The sequence below is a fragment of the Rutidosis leptorrhynchoides genome, chromosome 1 (genome assembly GCF_046630445.1).
Source record: "Rutidosis leptorrhynchoides isolate AG116_Rl617_1_P2 chromosome 1, CSIRO_AGI_Rlap_v1, whole genome shotgun sequence".
NCBI classification, from domain to species: domain Eukaryota; kingdom Viridiplantae; phylum Streptophyta; class Magnoliopsida; order Asterales; family Asteraceae; genus Rutidosis; species Rutidosis leptorrhynchoides.
Genome location: NC_092333.1, coordinates 669,707,073 through 669,719,141, shown reverse-complemented (window position 1 = coordinate 669,719,141; position 12,069 = coordinate 669,707,073). Strand labels below are relative to the sequence as shown.

The following is a 12,069-nucleotide window of genomic DNA, read 5'->3' as shown; positions in this document are numbered from 1 at the left end:
AATCTCGATTACAGGTATATAATTAAATTGATCAATTGATGGGCAGAGATCCAAGTATCCGACGTTGTACTAGAAATCTCGAAATCGATTTGGACATTTAGTCCTATATTTATCAAAAACTAGATTCACCTATTGATTGAACTTCATTCGGTCTAACCTGTGTTAGTTTCCGTCATATTCAAAATTCGAGTTGTAAAAGCTTGAAAGCCCGATGCCCAAATTATAATATCATCGGTTCTCCAATTGATTCCCTTAACATTCAGAAACTCCTTAGCAGACATACAAAATTAGAGATATTTACTCTTGACTCTATTCGTTGCCAGACATATCATAAATTCATGTTTAACCCATTGCTAAATTATGGGTCTACATTTCACTCTCTTTATCTTGATGGTTGTCGTTCCATCACTGACATTGGACTTAAATTGGTTGCTTTTGCTTGTCCTCTGTTGTCTTTTATCGGTCTTAGGTATTGTAGTGTTAATGATCCCGGGTTGAAAATCTTATCAATAACATTCAAAGATTTTATAGGAAAAAATGGGTCTCGACCCGCCCATTTCACCACTTCCAGCTTAACTAAATCGGAGATCGAGAATCGGGTGATTTAAATGAACAAGGTGGAACCGTTGATGGAGGTAACGTTTGCGGGACAGATATGCAACAAAATGGCAATGGTAGTAGTCCAGTGACTATATATATATCTATATAAAGTCATAAAGTAAAGAGATGGGTCAAGAATGTATGAAATCGGCCAAATTGTGAAACCAAAGCTATCTAAAAAACATAGCTTTTTAAAAATCAAGTAGTTTTTGCAATCATATCTTATCCTAATTACTTATGTGTTCATAAAGTATTGTAGGTCAATACAGCACCTCTTGTTCCATTAAGAATACACGTTCTGTATGGTAACGCCATAACCTGACCAACCCGCCCATTTTACCACTTCCACCTTTGCTACATTAATCCAAGGATGCCTGCCGATTGATGCAACACATTTTAAGGACTCCAAAAATCCCATCAATAAAACTATTAACTCTTATGGTTCTCTTCGTAGAAGACATTTTATCACTTAAAACAAACACACAAAAACGTCACTAACAATAAAGTACCCTTAAAATTTATCACTTAAAACTACTAACCCTTCTAGTTCTCTTCGTAGAAGACATTTTATCACTTAAAACAAACACGTCACCAACAATAAAGTACCCTTAAAATTTAGTCAGTCAGTCGGTCGGGTTTCACTGACCAACATTTCCCTTAATTCCCAGGCGATCTCTGTAAACAAAGGTCTTTCAACTGGGTCAGCTGACCAACAATTCTCCATCAACAGTTTCCATTTTGATGGACAATCATTCGGAATTGAAGGTCGGAGGGTGTTTTTGATAACTCCTGCAATATATATTATTATTTATTTATTATCCATTGTATAACAAACTTAAAAGTGGTACACATAAACATAGAAAGTTAAACCTCACCTTCTATTTCTTTATCATCCGAAATATCTGAATATGGTGTTGTACCGATAAGCAGCTCCCACAAGACTATTCCGTAGTGTGACACGTCAACCTTACAAAAATCAGGCGTTGCAAAACAAAAAAAAAAAATTTAATTTCTTATTTTAAACTAAAAGAATGTTACAAAATCAAGGTGTAACAATAAAGAGAATTACAAATAAAACTTTAAAAATAAAAATAGATTAAAAAAATAAGGAGGGGGGATATTTACCTTATCGGAAACATGTTTTCTGCCACTGACTAGAACTTCGGGAGCCGTCCACGGGAGCGTACCCCTGTTTCCACATGAAACCGGACAGTTTGTCCTAATTGCGGGAAACTCCCCCTAAATCAGCTACCTTGCATATTGGGCGTTCACGGTTTTTCAGATTCACTAGCAAATTCGCACATTTTAGATAAAAGGGTACAATATTTTTGATATAAAGATATGCCACACCTATTGCAATATCCATTAGGTAATTAAGATCGCTAAAAAATCAAACAGAGAAGGATGAATGAGATACGTATATAAAACGAATTTGACAATACACCTAAATGCAAATGATACTGTAATAAACTAATAAAAAATTACCTATTATCAGAACGTAAAACCTATTTAAACGAACCATCCAACATCGGAGACTGTTGCTAAAGTCCCATTAGGGTCGTCTCGTACTAGGCCATAAAAACCCATGACATTCGGGTGATGAATTTTAGAAAGACAAACCGCCTTGTTAATACACTCTTTTATCTATATTAAATGAACCAAAATGCAAGTACTTAAACATACACAATGCAAGAACAAAAAAATAAAATAAAAATTAAGTACGTACCTCTATTCGCCCCCCTCCATTTCATCTTTTTAATAGCCATGTCCGCCCCCTCCATCTACCATGATGAACACTGCTGAACGCACTAGTCCCGAGTTCACATACTTCTTCTAAATTTTTGTTTTTTGTAATCTGGAAAGACTCATAATGAAGGTGTTCTAATAGTTACTTATTTGAAATAATTTTTAAATGTTTTTTATAGTACTGCGAAACAATACCGCAAAGAACTTATATCTTGCATGTATCGTTTCAGAGTACTGTAAAAAAACATTTAAGAACTATTTCAAATAAGTAATTATGGGTTTGTGCGGATTATAAAAAAACAAAGATTTAGAAAAAGTACATCAACTCGGAGCGGGTGCTTTCGGCATCGTTCATCATGGTATACGGAGGAGGGCGGACGTGGCTTTTAATGAGATGAATGGAGGGGAGCGAAGAAAGGTAATACTTTTTTTATTTTTAACTTTTTTTGCATTTTGTATTTGTAAGTACTTGCACTTTGGTTCATTTAATATAGACAAAAGAGTTTATTAATGAGACTGTTCATCTTTCTACAATTCATCACCCTAATGTCATGAGTTTATATGGCCTAGTACGGAACGGGCGTCATGGGACTTCAACAACAGCTGATGTTGGATGGTTTGCTTAAATAAGTTTTACGATCTAATAATAGTTAATCTTTTTATTAGTTTTTTACAATACCATTTTCATGTAGGTGTATTGTCAAACTCATTTTATATACTTATCTCATTCATCTTTCTCTATATGATTTTTAGGGATCTTGATTACCGAAAGAAAGTAACCATTGCAATGATGTTGCAATAGGTATGTAATATCTTCATATCAAAAGGATTGTACACTTTGATCTAAAATGTGCGAATTTGCTATTGAATCTGGAAGACCCTGAACGCCCAATATGCAAGGTAGCTGATTTGGGACTTTCCAAAATTAGGAGAAACAGTCTGGTTTCATGTGGAAACAAGAGTACGCTCCCGTGAACAGCTCCAGAGGTTCTAGTTCGCGAAAGAAAACACGTTTCTGAAAAGGTAAAGATGTCCCCCCTCATTTTTTTCCTATTTTTATTTTTTAGTGTTTTATTTGTAATTCTCTTTATTGTTACACCTTGATTTTGTAACGTTCTTTTAAAATATAAAATTAATTGTTTTTTTTTGTTTTGCAACAGCTGATTTTTGTAAGGTTGACGTGTTCTCCTACGTAATAGTCTTGTGGGAGCTGCTTACCACTACAACACCGTATTTAGATATATCAGATGATGAAAAAATAGAAGATGAGGTTTAACGTTCTATGTTTATTTGTACCACCTTTAAGTTTGTTATAGTATGGATAATATATATATATATATATATATATATATATATATATATATATATATATATATATATATATATATATATATATATATATATATATATATATATATATATATATATATATATATATATATTGCAGAAGAAGTTATCAAAAACACCCTCCGACCTTCAATTCCGAATGATTGTCCATCAAAACTGAAACTACTGATAGAGAATTTTTGGACAGCTGACCCTGATAGAGAATTGTTGGACAGCTGACCCGGTTGAAAGACCTTCGTTTACAAAAATCATAAGGGAATTAAGGGAAATGTTGGTCAGTGAAACCTGACTGACTAAATTTTAAGGGTACTTTGTTGTTAGTGATGTTTTTGTGTGTTTGTTTGGTTTGTTATTACACTTCTGCTTTGGATATAAATATTTAATATTGTTTGCTGCGGTACGATAGTTTTAAGTGATAAAATGTCTTCTATGAAGAGAATTCTTGGAATCCTCAATATGTGCTGCATCAAACAGTAGGCATCCTTGGCTCAATGTAGCAAAGGTAGAAGTGGCAAAATGGGCGGGTTAGTCATGTTATGGCGTTATTATGGCGTTACCATACAGGTTGAACGTGTATGCTTAATAGAACAAGAGGTGCTGTATTGACCTACAATACTTTATGAACACATATAAGTAATTAGGATAAGATATGATTGCAAAAACTACTTGATTTTTAAAATGTTATACAATTTGGACATTCTTAACCCATCTCGGTTATATCTGTTTACAATATGTTTGACACGAGCACACGACTAACGTGTTGAAAATTGAAATTGAGATCCTTAACATGCAAATAATTTCATTTTAAACTGTTAACCAGATAAAATAAAACGAGATACCTTATTATCATGATCCAGCATCAAAACCATCAGGCTTCTAATCTCCAAATCAGAAGCAACCTTCAAATTAAAATGAAAAATTACAAAGCAAATTAATTAATAATTTCAAAAATGATAAATAAACAAACATACAGTAGAAAAATAAAAATTGGGTAAAGTGTTGCGTTGAGGACTTAGATATATACTTGTGTTTATCATTATTTAAGGTCAAATTATTACAATTAAATATGATAAAAAAGAGGCGTACAATTATTAATTCATCAGCAAAGTCGCCATATCTTCTGCGAAAATCCAAATTAAAACTATCCAACTCCTTTATGTTGAGGATTTCATCACCTTTACTATAAATCTTCGCATGCTCCAAACAAACTTCGTTAACTATTTCAATAAACGAAATAGAGCTTCGTATATAACACGGTGTTATTTTGTAAGATTTGTAGACTTGAAGCTCTCTCAGTCTCTTGACTACCGAACAAAGGGCTCGGCGTCAATTTTATTCCCCTTCAAATCAGAAATATACAACTTGAAGCTTTCACTATCGGCTATAAAGTCCACTGCTACAATCAATCAATCAATCAAGTTGTTAATAATATAAAATAATATTCATTCATTCATTGGCTTACTAATTAATATTCATTAGTAAGGTGGTGAAGAAGAATAATAGAATAGTTGACAAAACTTGAGTTCAATTATAATAACGGTTCAGTTTGTAATTAAAAACATAACAAACCAGTACAAATGAGAGAGAAAAATAAAGTATGCAAGTACGTGCTTGGTTTTGTTATAATTCAGTAGGCTTATAACTACCTTTAGTGGTTTGATTCTTGATGTTATAATTCAGTAGGCTTATAACTACCTTTAGTGATTTGATTCTTGATTTAGAATACTAATAATGAAGTGTAAGAACAAAGATGATAATGGAGAGAAAGAAAGAAACACTTTGTAAGTGTGAGAAATGGTGCCAGTTTAATGCTTGCATTCATGAGTATTTATAGCCTAAAATCTCAATATAAAAATACATACTTTGTGTACTAAAATTGACTATATGTATACACCAAAATTGACTATCCATATCTATATTATTATTATTATTATAACACTCCCCCTTGGATAGCAATTTTATTTTGTTGAAGATCAACTATAAATTACTGCCTCGTTAAAAACCTTGCTAAAGAAAACCCAGTGGGAAAAAACTTTAGCTAAGGGAAAAAGAGTGCAGCATGGAGTTGACTCCCCCTCAAGTAGACATCGCTTCAGCTGTTACATCTTTTGAACATGTCTCATGCCAATGTTATGAACGTGTGTTCTGAAAATAGCAGTTGGAAGTGCTTTCGTGAAAAGATCAGCAGAGTTTTTGCTGGATTGAACATATCTCATTTCAATCTCGTTGTCCTTAATGAGATTTTGAGTGTATGAGAAGAATCTAGGAGGTATGTGTTTGGTTCGGTCACTTTTGATATACCCTTCTTTCATCTGTGCTATGCAAGCTGCATTATCTTCATAGAGAATTGTTGGACTTTTATCGCGTTCTAGTCCACAAGAATCAGTAATGATTTGTGTCATTGATCTCAACCAAAAACATTCCCGAGTAGCTTCATGTAATGCAATCACTTCGGCATGATTTGACGATGTAGCAACAAGTGTTTATTTTTGAGAACGCCATGATATTGCAGTACCTCCATTTAGGAATACATATCCAGTTTGAGATTTAGCTTTATGTGGATCAGATAAATAACCTGCATCTGCATAACCAACCAAATCTTGTTTTGATTCGTTAGAATAAAATAATCCTAAATCAGTAGTTCCTCGAAGGTATCGAAATATGTGTTTGATCCCATTCCAGTGTCTTTTGGTAGGAGCAGAGCTGAACCTTGCCAACAAATTAACTGCAAAAGAAATGTCAGGTCTTGTACAATTTGTAAGATACATAAGAGCTCCAATTGCACTAAGATATGGTACTTCTGGTCCAAGAATATCTTCATGATCTTCACATGGACGAAATGGATCAGTTTCAACATTGAGTGATCTAACAACCATAGGAGTACTTAATGGTTTTGCCTTGTCCATATTGAAACGTTTCAAAATCTTTTCAGTATATGTTGTTTGATGTACAAGTAAACCATTAGGCATATGCTCAATTTGTAAACCAAGGCAATACTTGGTTTTTCCGAGATCTTTCATTTCAAATTCTTTCTTTAGAAGTTGAATGGCTTCATAGATCTCTTTATTTGTACCTATGATGTTAAGATCATCAACATAAACAGCTATGATCACATATCCGGATGTTGTTTTCTTAATGAAAACACAAGGGCAAGTAAGGTTATTTGTATACCCTTTGCTTATCAAGTAATCACTTAATCGGTTATACCACATACGTCCCGATTGTTTTAACCCATATAAAGATCTTTGTAATTTAATCGAATACATTTCTTTGGGTTTTGCATTTGATGCTTCTGGTACCTTAAATCCTTCAGGTATCTTCATATATATATCACTATCAAGTGATCCATATAGGTAAGCAGTCACAACATCCATGAGATGCATTTCTAAATTTTTAGAAACTGCCAGACTGATTAAGTACCTAAAAGTAATTGCATCCATAACAGGGGAATAAGTTTCTTCATAATCAATTCCCGGTCTTTGAGAAAAACCTTGAGCTACAAGTCTAGCTTTATACCTTGTAACTTCATTTTTCTCATTTCTTTTTCGGACAAAAATCCATCTGTATCCTACAGGTTTCACATCTTTAGGAGTGAGAATGATGGATCCGAAAACTTTTCTTTTATTGAGTGATTCTAATTCAGCTCGTATTGCTTCTTTCCATTGAGCCCAATCATGTCTATTTTGACATTCAACCATAGATGTTGGTTCTGGATCATCATCATTATTCATGATGTCATATGCAACATTAAATGAAAATTTCTCATCAAGATTTTTCATTTCATTTCGGTTCCATAATATTTTTGAATATGCATAATTGATTGCAATTTCTGTATTGACATCATCAATCTCCTCTGCAGTAGGAGTACTGATTTGTGGTTCTTCTTGAACACTTTCTTTTACTTCATTATCAGCTGATTTTCTTTTTCGAGGATTTTTATCCTTTGAACCAATTGGTCTTCCACGTTTCTGACGTGGCAAAGATTCATGAGTGACGTTATTGCCAGCTTTTGGAATTTCAATTCGAGCTGGAGTATTTACTGCTGGTATATATGATTTTGTCACCGTTTTTGTATCTGTAAATGCATCAGGCAATTGATTTGCAAGTTCTTGTATATGCATTATCTTTTGAACTTCTGTCTCGCATTCTTTTGTGCGAGGATCAAGATACTTTAATTGAGCTTCACACCATGAAACATCATTTTCTTTATTTTTCATTTCTCCCCCTAATCTAGGGAACAATGTTTCATTAAAATGACAATCAGCAAAACGTGCTGTAAAAACGTCACCTGTCATAGGTTCAATATACCTTAATATTGAAGATGTTTCATATCCAACATATATTCCCAACCTCCTTTGAGGACCCATTTTTGTACGTTGTGGTGTCGCAATTGGAACATACACTGCACAACCAAATGTTCTAAGATGGGAAATATTTGGCTCTTGACCAAAAGCAAGTTGTAGGGGGGAATATTTATGACTTGCACTTGGTCTGATGCGAATCAATGCAGCAGCATGTAAAATTGCATGACCCCATATAGATACAGGGAGTTTTGTTCTCATTATCAATGGTCTAGCGATTAACTGTAAACGTTTAATCAATGACTCGGCTAAACCATTTTGTGTATGCACATGAGCAACAGAATGTTCAACAACAATTCCTATAGACATGCAATAGTCATTAAATGCTTGAGATGTAAATTCACCAGCATTATCAAGTCTCACCCTTTTAATGGTGTAATCAGGAAAATGAGCTCTCAATTTAATAATTTGGGCAAGAAATTTTGCAAATGCCACATTACGGCTTGATAACAGACAAACATGAGACCATCTGCTAGATGCGTCTATTAGAACCATGAAATATCTAAATGGTCCACATGGTGGATGAATTGGTCCACATATATCACCTTGAATTCTTTCAAGAAACATTGGTGATTCTTTCTCAACCTTAAGTGGTGAGGGTCTAGTTATCAATTTTCCAAGAGAGCAAGATGTACATGGAACCATTGTATCATGATGGATTTTTCTATCCTTTAGTGGATGTCCATGAGTACATTCAATAATCCTTTTCATCATTGTTGATCCTGGATGGCCTAATCTGTTATGCCATAAACTGAATACACCAGGATCAATATATTTTTTGTTAACTACCATATGTATTTCTGGTACATTTATATGTGTATAATGTAATCCAGAACTAAGTCTTGGCAGTTTTTCAACCACATGACTCTTGTCAGTGATACTTAAATATTTCTCATTTTCTGTTGTCACTGACTGATAATCATACCCGTTAAGGTATATGTCGGAGAAACTCAATAAATTTCTGCTTGACTTGGGAGAAAATAAGGCATCATTTATTAAAAATTTTGTACCATTTGGTAGTATGAAATTTGCCTTTCCTATCCCTTTTATCAAGTTAGCAGGTCCTGATATTGTATGTATAGTTCCTTCCGTTGGTTTTAGATCAATAAAATATTTCTCGGATTTAAGTATAGTGTGTGTAGTTCCACTGTCTGCTATACAGAGATCTCCACCACTTGATTGATGTTGTATTCCAGCAAAATTCATATTGAACTTCATATATAAGAAATAAATAGTGAGTACATTAATATTACACAATATTTTAAACGCAAATAGATAGTACTGAAACATTTAGCAAACATAATGACAAAGACAGACGATATTAAATCATTTATTTTTCAAAAGACACACAACTTAAACATTCAAGAAATCTTCATATAAATCAGATGGTTTCTCAGTGACTGTTGGATCAATATTATCCACAAAATTTACTTCCTTTTCTTTACCTTTCAGCGAATCCTGATACATCTTAACAAGATGTTTAGATGTTCGGCAAGTATTAGCCCAGTGGCCCATTCTACCACATCTGTAGCAAGATTCTTCAGAATTTTTAGAAGAATTTTCTTCAACATCTTGTTTAATGGGCTTGTTTTGTGGTTGATATTTATATTTTCGTGGATTACTATTTCTTTGACCACCACGGCCACGACCACGACCACGTCCACGCCCATTACCATTACCATAAGGATGGTTTCTACCATAGTTATGGCTTTTGGCATGATGATGGTGATGGTTATTATAACCACGACCTTGCCCGCGTCCTTGTCCCTGTTTATAATTATTTGCAGTATTTGCTTCAGGGATTGCAAGTGTACCAGTAGGACGGGATTGCTGATTTTTCATTAATAGCTCATCATTTTGCTCTGCAACTAAGAGATATGAATTAAGTTCAGGATATGTTTTGAACTTTAGCATTCTCAAATTTCTTTGCACTGTGATGTTTGCAGCATTCATTGTGGAGAAAGTTTTCTCCATCATGTCTGCATCACTAATTTCATGTCCACAGAATTTAAGTTGTGAACATGTATTATACAGAGCTGAGCTGTATTCATTTACTTTCTTAAAGTCTTGGAACCTTAATGTTCTCCATTGTTCCATTGCAGCTGGAAGTAAAATTTCTCTTTGATTATTGAATCTGCTTTTGAGACCTTCCCATAAAACATGGGGATCTTCTACAGTCACATAATTATTTTGTAAGCATTCATCAATATGTTGATGAATAAAGCAACATGCCGTAGCTTGTTCTTTTTCAGAACAAGTGTTGTTTTCATTTATGGTTTCAAGAATGCCCATTGATTTAAGATGCATTTTTACTTTTATAACCCATGGCATGTAGTTGTTTCCAGTTGATTCTAAAGGAGTAAATTTAAGCTTTTCCAGATTCGACATTTTCTATTATCAAAAATTAAAACAAACATCATGATAAATTAGAGTCAATTTATATTCATAAGTATATAAATATAAACATTAAACATAAATTTAATATAACATAAATGATAAGTAGGTGACAGTGTCGACCATGTGTAAGCAATCATAAATAAATGTTATATAACAAAAATATAAATATTAGTAAACATAAATGAAAATTTGGCGACAGTGTCGACCATATATTTTTTCAGGTGGTATAACCGACCTATATCATTCTGGTGGTATAACCGACCATATATCATTTTGGTGGTATAACCGACCATATATCATTTTGGTGGTATAACCGACCATATATCATTTTGGTGGCAGAGCCAACCATATTTAGTATTAAGATTATCGTGCTGATAACGTGTTATAATTCAGTAGGCTTATAACTACCTTTAGTGGTTTGATTCTTGATGTTATAATTCAGTAGGCTTATAACTACCTTTAGTGATTTGATTCTTGATTTAGAATACTAATAATGAAGTGTAAGAACAAAGATGATAATGGAGAGAAAGAAAGAAACACTTTGTAAGTGTGAGAAATGGTGCCAGTTTAATGCTTGCATTCATGAGTATTTATAGCCTAAAATCTCAATATAAAAATACATACTTTGTGTACTAAAATTGACTATATGTATACACCAAAATTGACTATCCATATCTATATTATTATTATTATTATAACAGGTTTAGCATTATTAAAAGCTCCAACAATTAGGTTTTCGAAAATTTTGGACCTTTTTAGGGATTTTGTTGGAAGCTCATATCATCATCCTCTTGTCGTTTATTATTTGCTCCATCCCTAACAAACTCTTCTCTACTAAATTATTAAAACAATTTGTTAATACAAACATAATAAATTAAACCTCCTTCAATCAACTAACTGAGGTTTTAATTGAAACAAAAAATTCTAAATCTTTTTTTGGGTATATCAATTAAGGACCGGAAAGATTGAAGCAAAAACTCTTTTGTGGGATCGATTTGAACTTTAGAAAGAACGAATTGAAGGAACGTACCTGTAACTTTTCGTGATTTTCATTTGTGAAAGTCTGGAACAAACGATCTAGGTTTCGAATAGTTGGTGAACCGAAAAAGTCTAGTCTAGGGTTTTACATTGTAATTCTAACCCTTAATCGATGCCGTGTAAAATTGTGTAAGACTATTGACATTAAAGTCAATAGTTTAATAGATTGGAAGTTAAACAGGGGAGTGTCAAATTTTAGGGTTAAATTTGTGAATGAATGATGTGGTAAAATGTTATTGATAGTTGGGTATAAAATATATGACAAAATCGTTGAAATGATCCCTGTGGTTTGTATCAAAATGCTGATTTAGTCCCTATGCTTTTTTTTTTACTGATTTCATCCTCATGGTATGTCAATGTTGCTAATTTAGTCCCTATTTCTGACGGACGTTAAAAAATTCCGTTAACTCCAATCACATGTCACGCACATGAGGGTAAAAATGTCCTTTTATCTTTTCATTTGTACAAAATTGCTGATATAGTCCTTGTGGGTTGTCTTTCCTAAAAAAAAAAACTTCATCTTTCATCTACTTCACCTGCTTCATAAACCCTCAACCAAATATTAATCAAAACTATAAAA

At 33.3% G+C, this 12,069-nt stretch overlaps 1 protein-coding gene and 1 long non-coding RNA gene across 2 annotated transcripts; both read right to left on the bottom strand.

Moving 5' to 3' along the window:
* Positions 1-1,051: 1,051 nt before the first annotated feature.
* Positions 1,052-4,992, bottom strand: LOC139885923 (serine/threonine-protein kinase STY8-like). The gene is made up of 4 exons (XM_071869674.1): positions 4,780-4,992; positions 4,533-4,592; positions 1,476-1,566; positions 1,052-1,389 (listed from the first exon to the last, which is right to left on the bottom strand). Exons 2-4 carry the CDS (start codon positions 4,560-4,562, stop codon positions 1,220-1,222), a joined length of 291 nt encoding a protein of 96 aa, XP_071725775.1. The 5' UTR covers positions 4,563-4,592; positions 4,780-4,992; the 3' UTR covers positions 1,052-1,219.
* Positions 4,990-11,621, bottom strand: LOC139885924 (uncharacterized). The gene is made up of 3 exons (XR_011772165.1): positions 11,482-11,621; positions 11,203-11,282; positions 4,990-5,086 (listed from the first exon to the last, which is right to left on the bottom strand). It is a non-coding gene; the product is annotated as an uncharacterized lncRNA (long non-coding RNA).
* Between the last annotated feature and the right edge of the window lie 448 nt (positions 11,622-12,069).